Consider the following 19,335-nt stretch of genomic DNA (forward strand, 5'->3'; position numbering starts at 1 on the left):
TCGGGTCGGCAGGGTCGTCGGTGACGTCGAAGAACATCTTGGGGAGGCAGGTCCAGAGGAGCCACCAGCCACGGGAGAGGACGCTCGTGCGCGCGTCCCGGAGACGGACGAGGATCTCTAGGAGCACGTCCTCGAGGGGGCATGGCGCTGACGCACGGCCCCTCCTCCTTGCCGTGGAGCCAAGAGGCAGCGGCCCGACCGGAGTCGCATGGCTTGACGACAAGTCTCCACGCAAAAACAACTAATATACAAGTTTTTTTTTATTGATCACAAACCAAATATATCGATAATGATAGTGCATGGGCGTGCGTCCCTTACCCGCGCCTAGACACAGCCCCCCACCCGCCGTGCGGCTCCATCTTCTAAAAACAAAACAAAAAAATCCTCACTCCTTATCCGCTCATCCCGTCTGTGCTAGTGCAAGCGTCGAGGCCGAGTTATCCGAGAGGCACCCCGTCGGCAGCTACACTGCGCCCCCGCCTAGGCCTGGCGCTCGTCGTCGAGGCGGGCTGCATGTGTGGCCACCCCGCCTGCCGCTGCCCCGCGCCCCCTCCTAGGCCTTACGCTCGTCACCGAGTCAGGCTGCGTGCATGGCCACGTGGCCGAGCCGCAGCGTGGCCGCCCATCCGTCGGCCCCCTTCCCCACCGCTCGCCCATCTCCCACCATGTCCTACCTTTCCCTCCACCGCGGAGACCCGAGCTTACTGACTTCCGCAGTTCCCACCAGATAGGCCATGGTCTCCGACGACAGCGTGTTTCAAGTGTTTCAGGCGTTTTAAATTTATGTTTCAAGTGTTTTATCTGCATGTTTCAAAAGTAGATCTGAAATGTTGCATATGTTGCAATGACAATATATGCATGTTGCAAGCCTATGTTTTAAGTGTTTCAGATGTTTCAGACTTATGTTTCAAGTGTTCCATCTGAAAATTGCATATGTTGCTATGGCACTTCCCGCATGTTTTAAGTGTATGTTTCGAGTATTTCATATGTTTCATACTTATGTTGCAAGTGTTTTATCTGGATGTTGCAAAAGTAGATTGGGATGTTGCATATGTTGCTGGGGCACAGCCATGGGTCAACCCACGTGGGTTTCCCGTGCGAGGCGTGGGGTGGGCGCGGGGGTGCATGCCATGCGACGAACATGAGCGCTGGTGCTAGGGCGGGATGCGGGATGCGGACCGTGGGGAGGGATGCGTACGCGGGAGCTGCGCAGGTGTGGGAGCCGCATGCGAACGCGACGTCCCGTCCGGGCGTCAAGCCTTCCGTTTATATATATTATTAAACTAATCCCCAGAAAATCAATGGCATTTGGCATCGCAAGTTTTTTTCCAAGGGAATTAGGAGTGGCAAGCCCCTTTCATTCAGGAAATAAAATTGGGGAAACATTCGTTGAAAAAAAAGGCAAATGTAGTATGTCAAGCGCACCTGTGGACCAAGTTGAATGAATCAAAACCTGAGCGGCATCAACGAGAAGATAAAAGGAAAACCTTGATTTTGATTGGATTGGGCTCCAGCGGAAATGGCGTTGAGGTAGTTGTTAGGACTCAGATACTAGTCTTGCTCCACGGATTTGGATGTGGAAATGACGCATTGCCATACGTCCTGAGGACACGAACCGCTGCTTGAGTATGTATAGCAGCACTCCACACGAGCCCCTTAAATTAATTGATGAAGGTAGAAATTTTACAAGGAAACGGGAAACAATAGAAAGTATGTATACACGAATCTGGAAATTATCTACTCAACGTGGAAATAAAAACTAAAGGAGGCCAACTGACAAGGTTCTACATAGAAATCATTTCTGTATTGGCCATCTTTAAAGTACATCAATCAGGGCAAACCATCAAGGAACTTGAGGACACGTGTGTGGGTTAAGGGAGAAAGATGAGAGGCGGGAGTGGCCAGGGAAATCCCAACTGAAAAGAGCCTAATGCAATCCTCCACACTGGCTTTGCCATGCTGCCCCCACTACATGACCTCAATGCTCTAGGTCTTTTCTCCCTCATGTATCCTCCGGTTTTGTATCTGTCATCTCAGCGTGACCCCCTTCCCATCCGCTGCTGACCACCTCGCCTCACTCCCCCCTCCACATCCAATGTCGCCTCGCCGATTCCTCTCCATCCGCCATTGTGTCACCTCGGGTCGTCCCCATCTATTTGCCGCTCCATGATGCCGACGCCATCGATCCAGGCCAACGACCCCATCTCGATCCCCGTCCTCCTCTTTTAAGAAATATAAGTATGTTAAAAGACAAAACTCTATCACAAGTTTGCAACAAAAGGCAGGCGATTCACAATTTTAGATTAGTCTAATGGGCATTAAGGATAACTTTTTGAGCTTGGGATCTTTTAGATTACATGATGGTAAACAAATTAGGTTATGGGAAGATGCCTGGTTTGATAATCAACATCTAAATATCCAATATCCAACTCTGTATAAAATAGCACGTAGGAAACAAGAAAAGGTTGCAAAGGTCCTAAGAATAGTTCCACTTAATGTTTCTTTTAGGAAAGTATTAGTGAGGAACAAACTAATAAAGTGGAATAACTTAGTTGCTAGAGTGGCCATTGTAAACCTTCAATATAGTTTCGATGTGTTTGTATGGCACCTGCATGAAAACGACATTTTTTCTATTAGTTCTGCGTATAGGTTTATTTCTTGTTAGTAATGGGAACAAATTAAGTAACACAATTAGTTTTGGCAATTGAAGACACCTCTAAAGATAAAGATCTTTCTTCGGTTCTTTAGAAAAGGGGTCATTCTCATAAAAGATAATTTATTAAAGAGTAACTGTGGAATGGAGACACTACTTATTGCTTCTGTAGCAAGCTAGAAACCATCCAACACCTTTTCTTTGAATGCACTTATATGCTACATTCCTATGGAGGGTTGTGCATATGATACTAGGACCTCAACGACCCTTGAATGTCCAAAGCCTATTTGATAACCGGTATCATAGAAGGGACAAAACTTTTATGTCCTTTTTATTGACAGGAGGAGGAGCAATTTGTTGGCCCATTTGGCTAACAAGGAATGGAATTGTTTTTGACAATGTCAACACAAAACTCTTCTGCAGGTTTTTTTCAGGAGAACACATTGGCTTCGTTTCTGGGCCAAGTTGAAGTGGTGTGCGGCATAGAAAAGTTGGTGTTAGAGGCTTGCTGCAAGCTGGAGAATGCAATAATGTGTTTCTTCACGTCCTAGGGATGGCCTTTTATTCGCATAATTGTGTTTTGAGCCAGTTTTGTTTTGTATTGTAATAAGGAGATTTGATTCCTCTTCTTTGAGAATGAAGCTAGATGTTCTTTTCATTATCTAATCATTATCTAAGAAAACAAAACCCATGGGGAAATGACAAAAACACACAGAGAAAACTAATTTTTCTATGCACTATGGTAAAACACAGAATTTGGCCCTATTTGTTTTATCTTAAAACCTAGGGGATTGGGAGGGATTGATGAGGATTAAATCCCCTATAAGTCAACACCCCCAATCCCCTCCGATCCCCCTCAATCCCCATGGTTTAGAGATGAAACAAACAAGGTCACCCTGTGGCCAAACCAACAGGAAACGGGAAAATTCAATCCGTTAGAAGCAATGACTAAAATGAGTAGGTAACTTGGGCTTGGGCTGCCATGGCCTTTCAGCCAGCCTAAAAAGGAGGGTGCATCGTCAGTACACAAAAATAAAACTCTATACCTAACCCTAGTGCCACTCTCCCATTAGCCGTCTGTTGGTGTCGCCGCTGCTAGGCTGACAACCTCCCTTGTCATCACTATAGACCCTACAGCCACCAAATCATCCCTCCTCCCCCCACCCCCTTCCCCTCCCAAAAAATACTCATGCACCCTAACCCTAGATCTAGAGATTGCCGGAGTTTGAGTCGCGGGAGTAGAAGAGGTCCTCAATGCAACAGAGAAGGGAGATCATTTGAGTTGGATCAAGTTGTCAGAGGTTCGACTTCATTGTTACTTTTCCTCCATTGATGTTATTTCCTTCTCAGCCTAGTTTTATTTGACTTTTGGATTTACTTCTTTCCAAAATGCATTTTTCTTTCGAAATCGAGGACCGTCGAGTTAAGCGTAAATCAAGAGGCATCTGGATTTAGTTTTTCGCCAAAAATCTTCGACAATAACCGTAGATCTGGATACCATCGAGGTTGGAGTCATTGGCGAAGAAGAAGCACCCATAGCCGCAATAGAAGAAAAGCTCGGTGGAGGTGGATAGACCTGATCAAATTGAGCCCGACTCAGCTCGGCCCAAGCTTGTCGTGTTTTGGCTCCTGCCCACGAGTCTTAGTGGACAGGGCCTGGGCATAGACCTTGCTGTGTAGAAAATATTTTCTTGGCCCAAGCCCACCCTAAAATATTTATTTTAACTATTTTACATTGTAAATTGCGTGGCCGGTCCACCTAGAGCTAGACCCGGCCCAAGCCTGACATGAAAAATCTGGCCAACTCGCCTAGTGGATGGTCAGCCAGGCTTTTTTGGCCCAGACCGGGGCCGATTTGACCTACAAAATGCTCAGGTCTAGAGGTGGAGCTGTATGAGGTTTGACTTCATTCTTACTTCTCTATTAATCTTCTTACTTCCTTGCCATTCCCATTGTCATCGATTTTTGGATCTGCTTCTTTCATCAAGTCATTTTGTTTCCAAATCATGGGGCTCTCTTATTAAGCTTAAGTCAAAAGGCCTCTCGATTTACCTTTTACTGTCTTATTGTGTTTTCAAAAATAAATCCATAGGTAAAACGAGGTACGGCCCTTCAAAGTGAGCTGAGCATGATTGAATGATATTGATAGATACGTCACGGTGACCTGTAATAACTAGACTAGAAGCAAATCTCGTGTGTTTCTACGGGAACCGCAAATAAATTTTAGTGGATGTATAGTGTGATATATATGTTGACGTGGAGTCGGATAATTAAATACATGTTAGTGGATAATGTGACTTAGTGTCGTGGATAGCTTATAAGTGACATGATTGCATGCGCTAGTGAGCTGCTGATGTGGATGACTTGAATGTCAAGATATAATTCTAGTGAGGATTAGCTCTATATGAGAGATAGATTAGAGATTACCCAATGGTTTTTTATTTCTTTTCAGTTTTGTTTGGTAATCAAAGCTGTCCATGTATATGACAGAAAATGGTGATGGGAAGACAACATGTATATAAATGATAAAATTCTTAGCACATGAATTGTTAAATGAAAATACTAGCAATTTTGTCTCTTCAAGGTTAAGGTAGGGATGATTTTGTTCGGTGTTCTCTTGTTTATGTTTATTTAGGCCATGCAATGCAAGCACATTTTGGTACTTTCTATTTCAACTTGTCTTAGGCATAACTCTACGGAAGATCCACTTTGCTAATTCTGGGTACTTTCCTCGTCGTCTGACTGATCATCTGTTTGTGCTGCTGCAATGCATATCCCCCACTTTATATTTTTATTTCATTAATTCATTCTATTCTATACACAATCTCGATTTTCTATTGCTCCGCAGTTGAAGAGCCATGGCCATGCAGCTGCGATGGGGCCGTCGCCTCGCCTCGCCGGTGCCGGCGCCCAGAGGAGATTTGCGTCGCGTCTGTCCCCGGCTTAGCCAGGATGGCAGCGATGATGACGGGAAGGACCGGATCAGCAGCCTCCCAAAGGACATGCGCCTCGAGGTGCTCACCCGCCTCCAATGTACGCGCGAAGCTATGCGCACTAGCGTCCTCTCCGAGCCATGGCGCCGCCTCTGGACGGAGCTTCGTGAGCTGACCTTCGACGACGTTGCTAATCTCGACTCGCTCCTCAACGCCCTTGCCCAGGTCCAGCCCAAGCTCAACCGGCTTTGGATTAGAATCCTCAGGAACATGGTGCTCGGGGGCGCAAGCATCTCCTCACTGCTTCACGCCGCCGACAAGCTCGAGCCACTGGAGCTCGTCGTCATTCTGTGCAGAGAGCACCGCAGCGCGGCCTTCGTGCTGCCCTGCTTCGCACGAGCCACCTCAATCGAGCTGCGCATCTCGGGCCTGCGGTTCAAGTTGCCACCCACCGGCAGCTTCGCCTCGCTCGAGCGGCTTACCCTCTCCGGTGCTGGCTTCATCGACCCCGGTCTTCTCCTCCCCCGTTGCCCACGCCTACGCAGTCTCAACATGGATGGCAACTGCCCCCTGGGTGTCACGGTGCTCGCCGTCGAGTCCAGCTCGCTCGACGAGCTCATCTGGCACCTGCTCGACATCAAACAGCCGGTGGATGTCCACGTCGTGGCCCCCAATCTCAAGAATTTTGTGTTCTCGTCTTTCTCGAGGAAGTTCACTATGTCACTGTCGGCACCCAAGCTAGAGAAGTTGTACTTAGAGTGTTTTCTTGAAGATTCTATAGTTGGGTTTGTCAAGAACGTGAGATGGCGCCTCAATGAGTTGAAGTTGAAGTTGGAATGGAGCGGCAGAGACGGTCCGCACCACATCCTGTCCCTCTACATAGACAACGTCTTGGTTTGTTCTGATCCCTTTGCTGCAGAACTTCCTTCCCTTCAATGATGATAGCTCATTAACACTCCACCAAAAATGATACTTATGTCTACATATGCTGCGATGCAAATGAAATCACTTTGCAGGTTATTCCACCCGTGGAGCGGAGCTTCGAGCAGGAAGTAGCACGGCTTCCGGGGACCCTCACACACTTCTCAGCCTTGGAGCTGCATCTCCGAAGATGGGCATGTTTTTGGAGCGCTTGTGCTGCAACTGCTCTAGATTAGAACCGCCATACAAAGGCTTAAGGTCGTCCTACTCAGAGTGGTAATGATTCTATTCTCTTCACATGTCTCACACATCGTTTCCATTAACTCCACATTTCTTAGATCCTCAAAAAAAAAAAAAATATATATATATATATATATATATATATATATATATATATATATATATATATATATATATATATATATATATATATATATATATATATCTGTGTGTGTGTGTGTGTGTGTGTGTGTGTGTGTGTGTGTGTGTGTGTGTGAAGCGTCAGCGATGTAACATATATACTTTCATGCTTTCCAGGATGCAGAATGTTGGGAGCATTGTGACTGTGATTTTGCTAGCAACTAGAGAAATGAACTGATTTCTTTACCTCATTTGGAGGTTGCAGAATTTGAAGGCTTCCATGGACATGATCACGAGATGGATTTCCTTAAACTTCTATTTGGATCTACGCCAAGCCTAAAGATGATGATCGTTCAACATTTCAACAAGGTTTCAATAGTTAGGGAGCATGCTAGAAACTCCACAACATGTTTTCAGCAAATGCTTCTGTGAGCCCTGTTCGTTTGAACTTATCAGCCGGCTTATCAGCTAGAATCTACAGTATTTTCTCTCATAACAAAACAGCTTCAGCTAGCTTATCAGCCGACTTATGTATCAATCGAACAGATCTTTGCATGTGAACTTCGTTGAGTGTTGTACTCCACCCTGCAGCCTCGAGCAAGTCCTCGATGACTTCGGGTGTAAGTCTTGGGACTCAATCGCTTTAATGAGCCTTGCAGTTTTAATTGTTTGATTTTAAATGTCAGCTGAAAATTTTGTCATCTTTTGTTGGAATGTTCTAGTTCTAAATGATGCAGCTAAACGAGCTACCATAAGAAATCTGATCATGTCATCGGGGGCGACTATAGTATGATTGCACAAAGATTTTCAAATTGGAAAGTGAAATCTTGATGGAGACCATGGGCCCACATTTTATCAAAAATTCCACCTATTTAGGTCATATGTTTGGATCTCCTAAGAAAAATGAGAATAAGGTAAAAAAAAAATAAGAACCAGATCCAAACGCTTGGATTCTAGAATGGGAATCTAGAATCCAACTATCTATCCTAAACCTACTATTCAGAGATTTTCACGGCAATAATCAATATATGAATGAGATCCAAACACCTGTTTTTTTTTAATCCAGAATCTCACTATGAGAATGAGATCCAAACCGCCCCTTAGCCGCGCAGGGGGTGTCCTGTGGCATTTTTTTGGCTGTGAAGGAGAAGTTTTTTTATTTACAACCGAAGTCCCAAACCCAATATACTATTTCAGTAGATATTACTATGCGAGCCAATGATATTTCTTGGTCCTTGACTGGGGTTTATGAACCACAGTCTGCCACGGAGAAGAGAGACTTTCTCATGTAACTTTTATCCTTGAAGCAATCAATGTCGGCCTACCTGTTGCTTGGGGACTTTGATCTCATTCAAAATGTAGCTGATAAAAATTAATGACAGGCTTGACCTTAGGACGGTGAACAGTTGCAAACAAACGAGCTTCGGTCTGAAACTGCTAGAAATTGAACTAAGGGGGCAATTTTACTTGGTCAATGAACAACCTTGTCCTATAATGACTAGGATTGATTGTTTTTTTCTGTACCCTTGAATGGCAAGAGCACTTCCCCTCAGTAGACCTTCGGGCATTAACAACAACGATCTCTGGTCATGCACCGATCATCCTTCAGAGTTAGTTTGGAAACTCAAATTCCCTAGAATTCCGGACTTTCCTAGGGTGAACAATTCATGGGAAAATCCCGTTGGGATTTCGGACTTTTCCTAGGGTGAGCAATTCATAAGGGTGTGATTTGAATAAGCCATTTAGTTTTCCATCTTCTTGCTTCCAAATTTGGCTTTATGGAGATGTATCCTTCAATTTTTACCATAGCTTCGGGGTGACTCTTTTCGGGTACTCCTCTGGGATTCTTGAAACAGTTAAAGGGGCATGGGAACAATCAGTGGACATAAACGATGCCTTACTACATTTGCATATCAAACTAGGTCGTACGGCTAAGGCAATCAGGATTTGAAAGAGGATGCAAGTTTTTTTTTTCACTTCCCCTATATTTCAGGTGCCTGAATTTTAAGATGATTTCATGCAACACTCTTGTGCAACCAACTAGTACAAGTAAATTGGGCTTTTATGATTTGTTATTTGTCTTTGTATCATAATATATCAAATTTTTATCTTTTTTCTAACAATAGAAATAATTGTAAACTTTTAATTGTCTTTGTGCCAACACTAATCAAATTTTATCAGGTTTGTGGTTTTGTCTAATGTTTTTTTATTCTTAGAACTGAAAATTGCAGATTATGCCTACATAAACTGCGATTTGCAACGAGCTAAACCTATAATTTTAGCATAAAATATATGCAATAACCGTTGCCTGAAAGGAATCGAAAATTCAGGCACCAGATTTTAGCAAGTTCCTTTTTTTATAAAGGAAGATTTTATTAATTTACAATTGTATATTAAATTGAAGAGCCTAATATTACAAGGGAAGCAAAACTTAGCTCCATCTCAAAACAAGAGGGCCTTCTCCATGTCGTTGTGCGCTGTTTTACTCTTTTCCACCCTGTCTGCAGCAAGAACCTGACATTCTTTATTCTTCGCCCACAGAACTACGTACAGCCCGGAGAAGAGGAAGACCATCCCGAGTATGCTGCGCCAAGCATCAAGAGATCAATTCAGTCTATTTGCATTTGGTGGGGTTGGAAGACATAAACCCAGAGCACAAAATCAGCTTCTGATTCATGTCAATCCGACAATCCCTGCAACGCTTATAAAAAATCTCAACGGGAAGAAAGGGAGGGCAAAGCAAGCCAAAGCTTGGGTGAATCTGGAACCTTCCAGTACCTTCCTAGCTGCATGGCGCCGCCAAGGAAGAGCACCGAGAAGATGGCGGTGCCGACAGTCTGCATGGGGTTGAACATGGAGACCATGACGGGGCCTTTCTTCTCCAGCGCCCACGTCTGGAACATAATGCACGCGGAGCTCACCACCCCTCCCTGCACCGACGACCACCATCGAAAACCGGTCATTTCAGCTCAACCACGGCCGTAGATTTCTAACGTCATCACATTTCGGCAGTACCACGAACACGAGGGAGAGGACGATCTGGAGGCTGATCTGGGGCGTCCCGGGGCCGAGCCGCCCCGACGTGACCACCCGGAACGCCGCCGTCAGCGCCGCGCCGATCAGCGACGTCACGGAGCAGAGCGTGAACGGCGCCCGGAAGCGCCGCATGGTCGCCGCCTGCATGACGATCGTGCCCGAGAGCACGAGCACCGCGGCGAGGAGGCACACGCAGCCCACCACCCAGCTCGCGGCGGGGTCCGCCGATCGCGGCAGCACGTGCCCCGATCGGGCGTCCGGGCTCTGCAGGAAACTCATGGCCACGGCGCCCCCCAGGCAGACCACGGTGCCCAGGATCTTGGCTCTCGTGTACCGGCATTTCAGATCAACACTCTCGAACCTGCAAACGTGGACATGCACAAACTAATGTTATATATCATGCGCCTGCGCAATCAGGGTGTGGATTGGGGCCCCGGCCAGTGGACGGCGGGAGTACCCGAGACAACCGGAGATGACGAAAATGAAGCCGGGCGCCAGGTTGGGCATGGCGGAAGCAATGGCCGGGGACGTCATCTTCATGCCTTGCAGCATCAGGGCCTGGAATCCAGTCACCCTGGAAGAGACCAACACGGTCCGTGTTACACGGATCATTCGCAAGCCCATTTGGGATCAGAGCAGGCGAGCAGCACACCATTGCCATTGCTGGATTGCTGGAGTTTCTTACCCTCCCAGAGCCAGCACGACGAACCGAAAAAACAGTCGGCTGGTCAGCTCCGACGGCCATTTCTTCCTGCTTCGTCCATCCCAGATTTGCATGCAGACCGATCAGAGAACGTACAGAACACAACGAACAATCCATGGCGGCGCGTGATTAATTCAAACCTCTCGAGCTTGACGGCGAAGGGGACGGTGAGGATCCCGGTGCACAGGCTGCCGAAGGCGATGAGGAAGAGCGGGTCCAGCCCCAGAGCCAGCACGGGCGTCAGCACCACCATGTACGCGGCGCTGGCCAGCTGCACGCCCACCAGTCCCAGCGAGATGGCGGTGTCCTCCCAGCACCCTCCGCCCGCCACGGCGTCATCGAGAGGCAGGAGCAGCGGCACGGCCGCAGCGCCGGTCGCCGCCGCGGCAGAGTCGGTGGCGGGCGCGCCGGCCATGCACGCGATTTCCTCTTCTGGTGGACGCGCGCGCGCAGGTGTGGCCTCTGCGCACGTCGCGCGCGCCTCGACTCTTCTGTGCTTGCTATTCTGAGGGGCGATGGCCCCTCCTTCCCGCAACGGCCGCTACAGGGCGGGACTGAAGCTGAGATGGTAGGAACGAGTCATGCTCCACTGAATTGTTGAAGCCGAAATGGTAGGTAATAGGAACGAGCGATGAGTCAACTGTTGAATTGCCGAAATGGTAGAAACGAGCAATGCTCAACTCAAATGTTTGAATTAGGATGGGATGGCCGTATCCCGTAGAGGAGGCAGAAGAGGACGCGCCAAGCCAGAGTTGGGGAAGAACGGGCTGCACTAACATTTCATACAACATGGGCATGGCTGGTTTACTGCAATCTGCAGCGGTACATACTAACTGCAAGTCTGCAACATTCCTTCCATTGTTCTGAGTTGAATCACATCAGCTGCAATTGCAATATTTTGAGTAAACAGATTTGCACCCACTGACCCACATTGCAAGTTATCAAACTTCTCATGCGTAACTGTGAGGAAGGTTGCGCCATGAACTACACACAGGTTGCGCCATGAAGGATTCCCCATCAGGAACTAGGCCATCAAGGATGCCCCATCAGGAACCCCACACTGATTGTGTTGCAATGCCACAGCAAATCAGAATTCAAAATTTCAGATTCGCTGTGGTTCAACAACTCAGCATCAATTTGGAACAAATTTTTGCCAGTGCTAACAATCACACAAAATTTTGTTCGACATGAAAGCAAACATCTATACAGAAGATATCCAAGAAACAGGATTGCGGTTGGACAGTTAACCCAACTGATACTTCACTTCTGCTCCCTCTCGTGTCAACTTAGGTGTGTCTCTAAGGCTGACCAAGGATTTCACAGTGTCAGCGCCGAATCTTCCTGCTAGGGCGCCTTTCTCAGCGATCACAAGTGATTTCTCCTTCACAAAGCTTTGCAGTTTCTTGGTATCGAAATCAAGGCGTTCTTGGTCTGCACCAATACAAAGTGAAATAAGCAATTGTTTGTCATAAATATTGCCTCGAGGAACTAGCTAAATATAAATAGTTGGACTAAATAGGCACACAAGTTTCCTTGTTTGCAGAAAGAAGAACATGCTTCACTTTTTCTTGGATTTTCACGAAAATGAAATAAAATAGTTTGGATGCCAGAAGAGTCGATAAAAAAAGAATAGTGTCAGCACAGAGTTCTTTACACGCTGCTCATTTTAACAGTTTGTGTGCAAAAAAGCTTGCTCCATATATGAAATTCAAAATCAACTGTAAATGCTTGCTCCATATATCTAATGAACCTGCATCACTGATAAATTCAAATGCACTGGTTTTTGTGGAGCATGATTCCTGAGCATACCTTTCTCCAGAACAGTGTGTGCCACATGAAATGGGACACGAGCAAAAACATCAGATCCAGGAAACATTAGCCAAGTATGTTCTTTGGGGTCGTGGTCTCCACAAGTTGGGCATATCTCCTTTATCAGCTGCTTGCCAGAGTTTCCTTCCATCTCTTTCATTATGACCTCAAAGGGAGATGGCACACTGCTTTTGGTTGTCCTAGCTTGTTTCCGGAGGGCTGTCAGGGCCTCCCTGTTTGCATTTCTTATCTTATCATTTTCCACCAACTGATAGCAACAGAGAACAAAAAATCAGAAGAGTGATATTTAGACTCTCATCTGGTATTAATAAGGCAAGCCAATAACATATATGAACCTGATGCCTAGCTAGAAGAACTTGTTCCGCACCAGTCTCAATGTCAACCAGAGCCTCTTGAAGCTGCTTCATGTTGGGATCCATTATAGAGCTGAAAAACAATGCCAATCATTTTTTTTTCATTGTCTCAGATTCCCAGCAAATTGCTCAAGAAGAACACTCATCCTCGTATTGTACACTACAATCTTAAACTGCCAAACATAATATTCAGAGTTTCAATTGTAGCTATGCATCTTCTATTACAGAAGGTACACAATTCTGAAACCTGATATAAATAAAAAGAATGCTTGTACAAAAGTAGCACTTGAGGTGAGGTAGCATCAAAATTCTCTTTATTTCAATATATTGGCCGCATTGCTCCTAGCTGGCGCAATAACACACCTCAGGTTTATAGTATGGTTTTCTAGCTACTTCAATTTTAAATTGAAGCCTCATGTGGTATACCCAATAAAATAGAACTGGCATCTACGTTACACGGATACGTGAGGTAGGCCACATATCCCGTATCGGATACGTATCCGATACGGATACGCTTGGGATACACGACGGATACGTATCCGTGAAGTATCGGGAAAAAAAATAATTGCAGAAAAAATCCGATACTTCCTCTGATACGTATCCATGCGATTTGATGAATGACAATACGTATCCGCCTTCCGCCACGGACGCCTGGCTGCACGAGCGCCGCCGCCTGATGCGCCTCTGCCCACTTGCACGCGCGAGGGCTGAGTGGCTGACCGCACCTTCCGCCCGGAAGTGCTACCGCCCGCTCGGATGCACAGCGGCACGAGTGCCACAGCCCGACGTGCGGCTTCCTGCCAGTACGCTCGAGCGCCAATGGCGCAGCCCGCCCGACGCCTCCCTCCTGGCCACCCGCCTGCCTCGGCGGCCGCAACGACCTCCAGCACTTCCTGGTGGCGATTCAGCGGAGACTTCCGGTGATCTTCCCTTCTTAATTTCCTTCTTCCCCTCCTGATGTAGTCACTCGTTGCTTCATTTCTGCTTCAACGGCAACCTCTGTTCTATTCCTGTTGCCTGATTTCTGTCTTCCCCTGTGGAAAGGGGTGAGAACTAGGGAAGCAAAGGATACAGACTGAGCGGTGGTGAGCTGTGCTGATTTTTACTGGTGTCGGTGGAACGAGTGGTGGAGATGGAAAGCTGCGTCAATGCTTCTGTTGTACGAAGCCACTAGTCTAGAAGCAGTTAAATAATTGTAGATGTGGCTTCAGAGAGCGTTTGATTGGCTTCTACTAATTTTAACATGTCTTATTATTTTTTTTTAAAAAAACATAAAACGTATCCGCGTATCAGGTTTTTTAGAAAAATGACGTATCCACGTATCCGTATCCGTGCTGCATAGACTGGCATACACGGATTAAATTAGAGTAGGAGCTGGACTATGAGCTTGTAGAACACCTGGTCCTTGACCCATGGCTTCCCGCGCAGCACCTGCTCATATGACTCGACACAGAAAATAAAATCTGAAATTTCATAGTCCCAGTGATCTTGCTGTTCATCCTATATGCTTCAATCCATTTAAGTGAATCAGCATGTTCTACAGCACACTATAGGCCATGAAAACCCACCCCAGGTATCTCCACCTGTGGATTGAGAGTAAAAACCAGTGAATTTCGGAGGTGGAATTAAAGAAAATTATGAAGCAATTGTTGAATTGGACTATTAAACACAAAAGCTTTCCTCAATTGATCTCTAATTTTGCAGTCAAATACATTCTCAGAGCTAAAACAAAATGCCCTGAGGCTTAATTGTTGAGTCATGGTATCACTAGTTGCGTGGAGCACTACTTCTATTTCTGAAAAAGTATGTACATAAATATACAGATAAAGTATGAAAAGCCGAAGTGCATATTACAACCTTTACTACTGCTAAATTGCCCTTCCCTATATTACAGAGAATCGGTTGAGTTTATACTTACGGGGAGCTGACTATGCCTGAGAGCTCAAAACCGCTCCGGCCCTCGGGACGCACCGCCTAGAACTCGCCTCCTCCTGTGCTGTGCGCGGCATGCCACGCCCAGAGGCCGCCGCCTGCCTGGGTGCCGGCCGCGCCACTGCCGCAACGCCGACTCCCACCACCAGCCGCTCGCTGCCTGGTTCTGCGCCCGGCGACTCCCCGCTGCAGGTACCGCCCGCCCCCACCGGCCCACTGCAACCGCCTCGTCCGCTCGTCGGCGCCGCCTAGCGGCCTAGGGCTACCTTTTCTTTCCTTCAAGGATTCAGTTGGGCTGGGCCGCGGGCTCGGTTTAGAACGGGGCATCTCTATACGAGGCCTCCGCCTCATGGGCCTGGGTTGGCCCACCCTATATAACGGTCAAGCGCCAAGCGGCATTGCATTCCGGCACATATCCCCCGAGAAAAGCCGGCATTCGCGCACACTCGCGGGCGGGCGCAGCTGCGGTGCGGCTCGGCGCGGCGGAGATGGAGGGCGACGCCGCCGGAGCTGACGAAGGAGGAGGTGGAGAGCGGTCTAGCTTCGTTATCGGCCTCATCGAGAACCGCACCAAGGAGGTTAGTCACGGTCACGCTGTAAAGCTCCCTCCGCATTTCCCCGGTTGCTCGATCAATCCGCGCGAATTGGGTTGATTCCTCTCGTGACCCCGTTATCCTCCGCCCGGCGCCCTCCCAGTTCGTCATTCGCTTGCGTGTCGGGGCGCTCCAACTGTGTGAGCTGCTGCTTTGTCGGATTGCTTGCTTCGATTGGTTCGCTGATGTACCTGCTTCGTCGAATTGCTTGCTTCCATTGGTTCGCTGCTGTTGCTTCGTCCGATTGCTTGCTTCAATTGGTTCGAGTAGGACTTTTGCAGTTAGTTATTCGGTTCAAGCGTCGCATTCCATTTTGCTCGAGTTATTCTTCTAGGGTTTAGGGGTTTTGAGGATTGGCCTTTGGTTTATCGGTGTACGATTTTCCTCGGGCTGATCCAGCTGTGTTGTACAGTCGAATTGTGTCTGAGATGAACACAGCTGTCGAGGAGGGCAAAACTATTTCAGTACCCTGCTGTTGAATGGTTCACTAAAACTGATTTGATCAGATATTCCAATTTTCGTTGTCTCAGAGTTTATTCTGCTTCCTAGTAGTACATAGCACAAGCTTCATTGCCATTTTATTACAAGGGGGCAGCACCGTAACTGAGGTTAAGCAGAAAGTCCTATAGGAGAAGGTTACCTACGGTAACTATACTTTGATAATGGATTACAAGCTCTTCATTAGAAAGCACAAATGTCATAAACACTTTTTTTTAACCCTATAGATGGCATGCTAGCGAGCGAAAGGGCCGCTGAGATGCTGGGGTTGCAGGAAGCAGGAAAGAAGAATATGCAATAAGTTTTCATGGGAAACATCAAACCTAGCATTTTTCTTATAAATCATTAATAATTGAACAATACCAATATATAGTGTTTCCCTTATTAGATTAATTTTATTCACCTGTTTTACTGTTTATTAATTACTGCAAATTTAGAATTCTATATTTAATTTGTCTTTTCTTAAGTTGCATCTGAATTTGTGTATCCCATCCCATGCTGTATTGTTTCAATTCTTTGTTGTGAAAGTTTTCACTCACAAAGTCGACAAAGATATATTTGTATGTCAAATATATGTCGATGACATAATATTTGGTAGTACTAATCATTCTTTTTGTGAGGAATTTAGTAGGATCATGACCAAGAGATTTGAGATGTCCATGATAGGTGAATTAAAGTTCTTCCTCGGATTTCAAATCAAGCAAGTGAAGGACGGAACTTTCATTAGCCAAACGAAGTACACTCATGATATGCTCAAGAAGTTTGACATGGTGAATGCCAAGCCTATCAAAACTTTCATGCCAACCAATGGACATCTAGATCTCAATGATGAAAGAAAAGTCATGGATACTAAGGTATATCTCTCCATGATCGGCTCTCTACTTTATTTATACGCATCTAGGCCCAATATTATGCTTAGTCTGTGCATGTGTGCTAGATTTCAAGCTAATCCAAAAGAGTGTCACTTAGTGGCCGATAAAAAAATCTTGAGATATTTAGTACGCACTCCTAACCTTGGCTTGTGGTATCCTAAGGGCTCTAGGTTTGATCTACTTAGATATTTAGATTCTGATTACGCCGGTTGCAAAGTAGATCAAAAAAGTACTTCGGGAACATGTCAATTCCTTGGACGGTCCCTAGTGTCATAGAGTTCTAAAAAGCAAAATTGTGTAGCCCTTTCCATCATCGAGGCCGAGTATGTTGCAGCCAGTGCATGTTGTGCTCAACTACTTTGGATGAGGCAAACCCTTCAAGATTTTGGATGTCACTTCACTAAAATCTCACTCTTGCGTGACAACGAAAGTGGCATAAAGTTAGACAACAATCCTGTAAGCCACTCAAGAACTAAGCACATAGACATCCGACATCATTTTTTGAGAGACCATGAAGTCAAAGGGGATATCAAAATTCGTCATGGGAGCATCAAAAAGCAACTAGCCGATATCTTCACTAAGCCTCTTGATGAGTCAAGGTTTTGTGATTTGCATAGTGAGCTAAATATACTTGATTCTCATAACGTGGTTTGAACTATAGCACACCTTGATTGATGAACTAGCGTGGATAGGAGAAATGAATTGCAAAAAAGTTTAAATATTGTGCTTAAAATGTTTATCATAAGAAACAAGTGCATTATGATCATTGTTTGTATTGATTATTTGTTGCTGATCATAGTGTGCTTGAGATATGTATCCATATCCTATATATATAGAGGTATTTAGTTAGTAGCTAAATTTGCTGTGCTAGGGAGTGCGGCAGTGCCGTGTGTGGCGAGCGGTAGTGCCGCACTTTGAATTCCAACTGGAATTCGGCCCGAAAACAGCAGTTACTGTGGGGGCCCGTCTTACCTCTCTATTTCACCTGGCCCCCAGGGTAACTTCCCTTCTCCCTTATTCACCGTAGCCGTCGCCTCCTCTTCTTTCCCGCACGCATGCACACAGCTACTATCGTCGCTGCTCTGTCCAGCGCCGCGCCGCCACCTCCGGCACTGCTGTGGCCTGCTGGTGCTCTTCCTCGTCATCACCGGCAGCAGCTGAAGTGGAGCCATTCTCTTCCTTTCCTCCTCAATTCGCGTAAATCAAGGTGAAACCCTAACCTCGTCTCAATCTATGCCATGGAGCTCTATCTTTGTTGACTGATAGTTTCTAGTGACTGCATGATTAGGATAGAAACTAGTTTGATGAATGAATTGAATCAAAACAAAGATTCATTGGTTGAGCCTCATCTGTACTCACGGCAGTGCCGCATGTTGGGTGCGGTAGTGCCGCACTCAACAGAATGAATATGTAAATACAAATGTTGTTCCATCGATGACTCTGTTTTGGTTGGATTTGTGCACCAGATGTATTTCTATCTTAAACATGTAGCTACTTTACCTACATTGTAGACAACTCTATATATTTGTTTAGGTCTACTCATTCTGAGATTGTCTAGTGGTTTAGGAGAATGGTTGAGAAATAGTCTGAATAGTTGAGAAGAAATGAATCGTGGGAGAGGTGAAGCACTAGGTGCGGCAGTGCCGCTCCTAGGGTGCGGCAGTGCCATACCCTCTGACCATATTGGTTCAAGGTGGTTTCCTAACCTGAGATTTGAATCATCTCATCTATCTAGAGTGTTTTACAAGTGTTCTTCTATACCCCTTATGTACAGTTTCTCATTTGGACCTATATTTGTTTGCATAGATGGCCTCTAGAGGTGATAATGACAAGAGGAGGAAGAGGAAGATGACCGAGCCTCAGGATAAGCAGATGCCTCATCATGGTCGTGGTAGGACCACAGGGGGCAGCAGCAGTGCAGCAGGCAGAGATGTTGCCAGAGATAGGGGGAGGAGAGATCAGATGATCTAGGGTGAGGAGAACCTAGAGAGGGCTGGCCGCACCATTCCTCCAGGTGCTTTCCTAGATACTCCACCTCATCTTGAGGAGTTTGACATGAGCTACATCAGAGAGTATTCTAAGAATGTAGTTATGAGGTGTCATGTTAACACACGTCCGCATCCCGTGCTCAATTATGTGGAAAAGCTAAAGATGGTGGAAGAAGCACGGGAAAATAATCCCTATGAGCAGCCAAAGGATTTGGGGATTGACTACAGGTTTTGGAATGTGTTTCATTCCAACATCTATGCATTTGTGAACTTCAACTCCAAAAAATCCAAGGTTGTCAAGATGCACTATGTTGATTGGGAGGAGATGAAGGGAAAGAATGAGCCTGAGTTCAATAAGGTGATCAAGGCTTGTGACTTGTTTGGACTCACTGATATTATGAGCTTCAGATATAATTGGAATGAAGAAGTGCTAGCCTAGTTTCATTCCACTTTCTTCTATAGCATCTACACTAATGAGATTCACTAGATGACTGAGGGATGGCATTATAGAATTGATTTTGTGACTTTCAGTTGTATCCTTGGTTTTGGAGAGGAGCGGGGTTTCACTTACATTCATGATGAGGCTAGAGCTAAGATCTGTGATATTGCCTATATGTGGATTGATAGAAGAAGTGCAGATGGGAAGGTCAGTGGCCTGGAGAG

At 46.1% G+C, this 19,335-nt stretch overlaps 3 protein-coding genes across 5 annotated transcripts; 1 reads left to right on the plus strand and 2 right to left on the minus strand.

The window, feature by feature from the left end:
- The first annotated feature begins 5,511 nt into the window (after positions 1 to 5,511).
- LOC136544343 (F-box/LRR-repeat protein At5g02910-like) lies at positions 5,512 to 6,525 on the plus strand. Its single transcript, XM_066536541.1, has one exon. The coding sequence runs from the start codon at positions 5,512 to 5,514 to the stop codon at positions 6,523 to 6,525; it is 1,014 nt and encodes a 337-aa protein (XP_066392638.1).
- A 2,677-nt stretch (positions 6,526 to 9,202) lies between these two features.
- On the minus strand, positions 9,203 to 11,115 carry LOC136546774 (WAT1-related protein At5g47470-like). 2 transcript variants are annotated; one of them, XM_066538750.1, is made up of 6 exons: positions 10,747 to 11,115; positions 10,589 to 10,654; positions 10,361 to 10,477; positions 9,886 to 10,264; positions 9,646 to 9,797; positions 9,203 to 9,451 (listed from the first exon to the last, which is right to left on the minus strand). In XM_066538750.1, exons 1-6 carry the CDS (start codon positions 11,019 to 11,021, stop codon positions 9,310 to 9,312), a joined length of 1,131 nt encoding a protein of 376 aa, XP_066394847.1. In that variant the 5' UTR covers positions 11,022 to 11,115; the 3' UTR covers positions 9,203 to 9,309. The 2 variants fall into 2 exon arrangements, with proteins under 2 accessions (XP_066394847.1, XP_066394845.1); XM_066538748.1 differs by having other exon boundaries at positions 9,883 to 10,264.
- Positions 11,116 to 11,542: 427 nt separating this feature from the next.
- LOC136546775 (uncharacterized) lies at positions 11,543 to 15,003 on the minus strand. 2 transcript variants are annotated; one of them, XM_066538751.1, is made up of 5 exons: positions 14,708 to 15,003; positions 14,188 to 14,372; positions 12,772 to 12,862; positions 12,416 to 12,683; positions 11,543 to 12,037 (listed from the first exon to the last, which is right to left on the minus strand). In XM_066538751.1, the coding sequence occupies exons 2-5, from the start codon at positions 14,286 to 14,288 to the stop codon at positions 11,850 to 11,852; spliced, it is 648 nt and encodes a 215-aa protein (XP_066394848.1). In that variant the 5' UTR covers positions 14,289 to 14,372; positions 14,708 to 15,003; the 3' UTR covers positions 11,543 to 11,849. The 2 variants fall into 2 exon arrangements, with proteins under 2 accessions (XP_066394848.1, XP_066394849.1); XM_066538752.1 differs by lacking the exon at positions 14,188 to 14,372.
- Between the last annotated feature and the right edge of the window lie 4,332 nt (positions 15,004 to 19,335).

This window comes from Miscanthus floridulus, chromosome 3 (genome assembly GCF_019320115.1).
Source record: "Miscanthus floridulus cultivar M001 chromosome 3, ASM1932011v1, whole genome shotgun sequence".
In the NCBI taxonomy this organism is placed as follows: Eukaryota; Viridiplantae; Streptophyta; class Magnoliopsida; order Poales; family Poaceae; genus Miscanthus; species Miscanthus floridulus.

What these genes read in the sequence shown, in the direction of transcription:
- LOC136544343 (XM_066536541.1), top strand. Translation starts at nt 5,512, where the DNA reads ATGGCCATGCAGCTGCGATGGGGCCGTCGCCTCGCCTCGCCGGTGCCG.
- LOC136546774 (XM_066538748.1), bottom strand. Translation starts at nt 11,021, where the DNA reads ATGGCCGGCGCGCCCGCCACCGACTCTGCCGCGGCGGCGACCGGCGCT. An exon ending in GTCATCTCCGGTTGTCTCGG is followed by an intron (nt 10,265 to 10,360) that starts GTACTCCCGCCG and finishes CCACGTTTGCAG; the next exon opens with GTTCGAGAGTGTTGATCTGA. An exon ending in TCCTCTCCCTCGTGTTCGTG is followed by an intron (nt 9,798 to 9,882) that starts GTACTGCCGAAA and finishes TCGTCGGTGCAG; the next exon opens with GGAGGGGTGGTGAGCTCCGC.
- LOC136546775 (XM_066538751.1), bottom strand. Translation starts at nt 14,288, where the DNA reads ATGAACAGCAAGATCACTGGGACTATGAAATTTCAGATTTTATTTTCT. An exon ending in TTCTTCTAGCTAGGCATCAG is followed by an intron (nt 12,684 to 12,771) that starts GTTCATATATGT and finishes TGTTGCTATCAG; the next exon opens with TTGGTGGAAAATGATAAGAT. An exon ending in ACACACTGTTCTGGAGAAAG is followed by an intron (nt 12,038 to 12,415) that starts GTATGCTCAGGA and finishes GTATTGGTGCAG; the next exon opens with ACCAAGAACGCCTTGATTTC.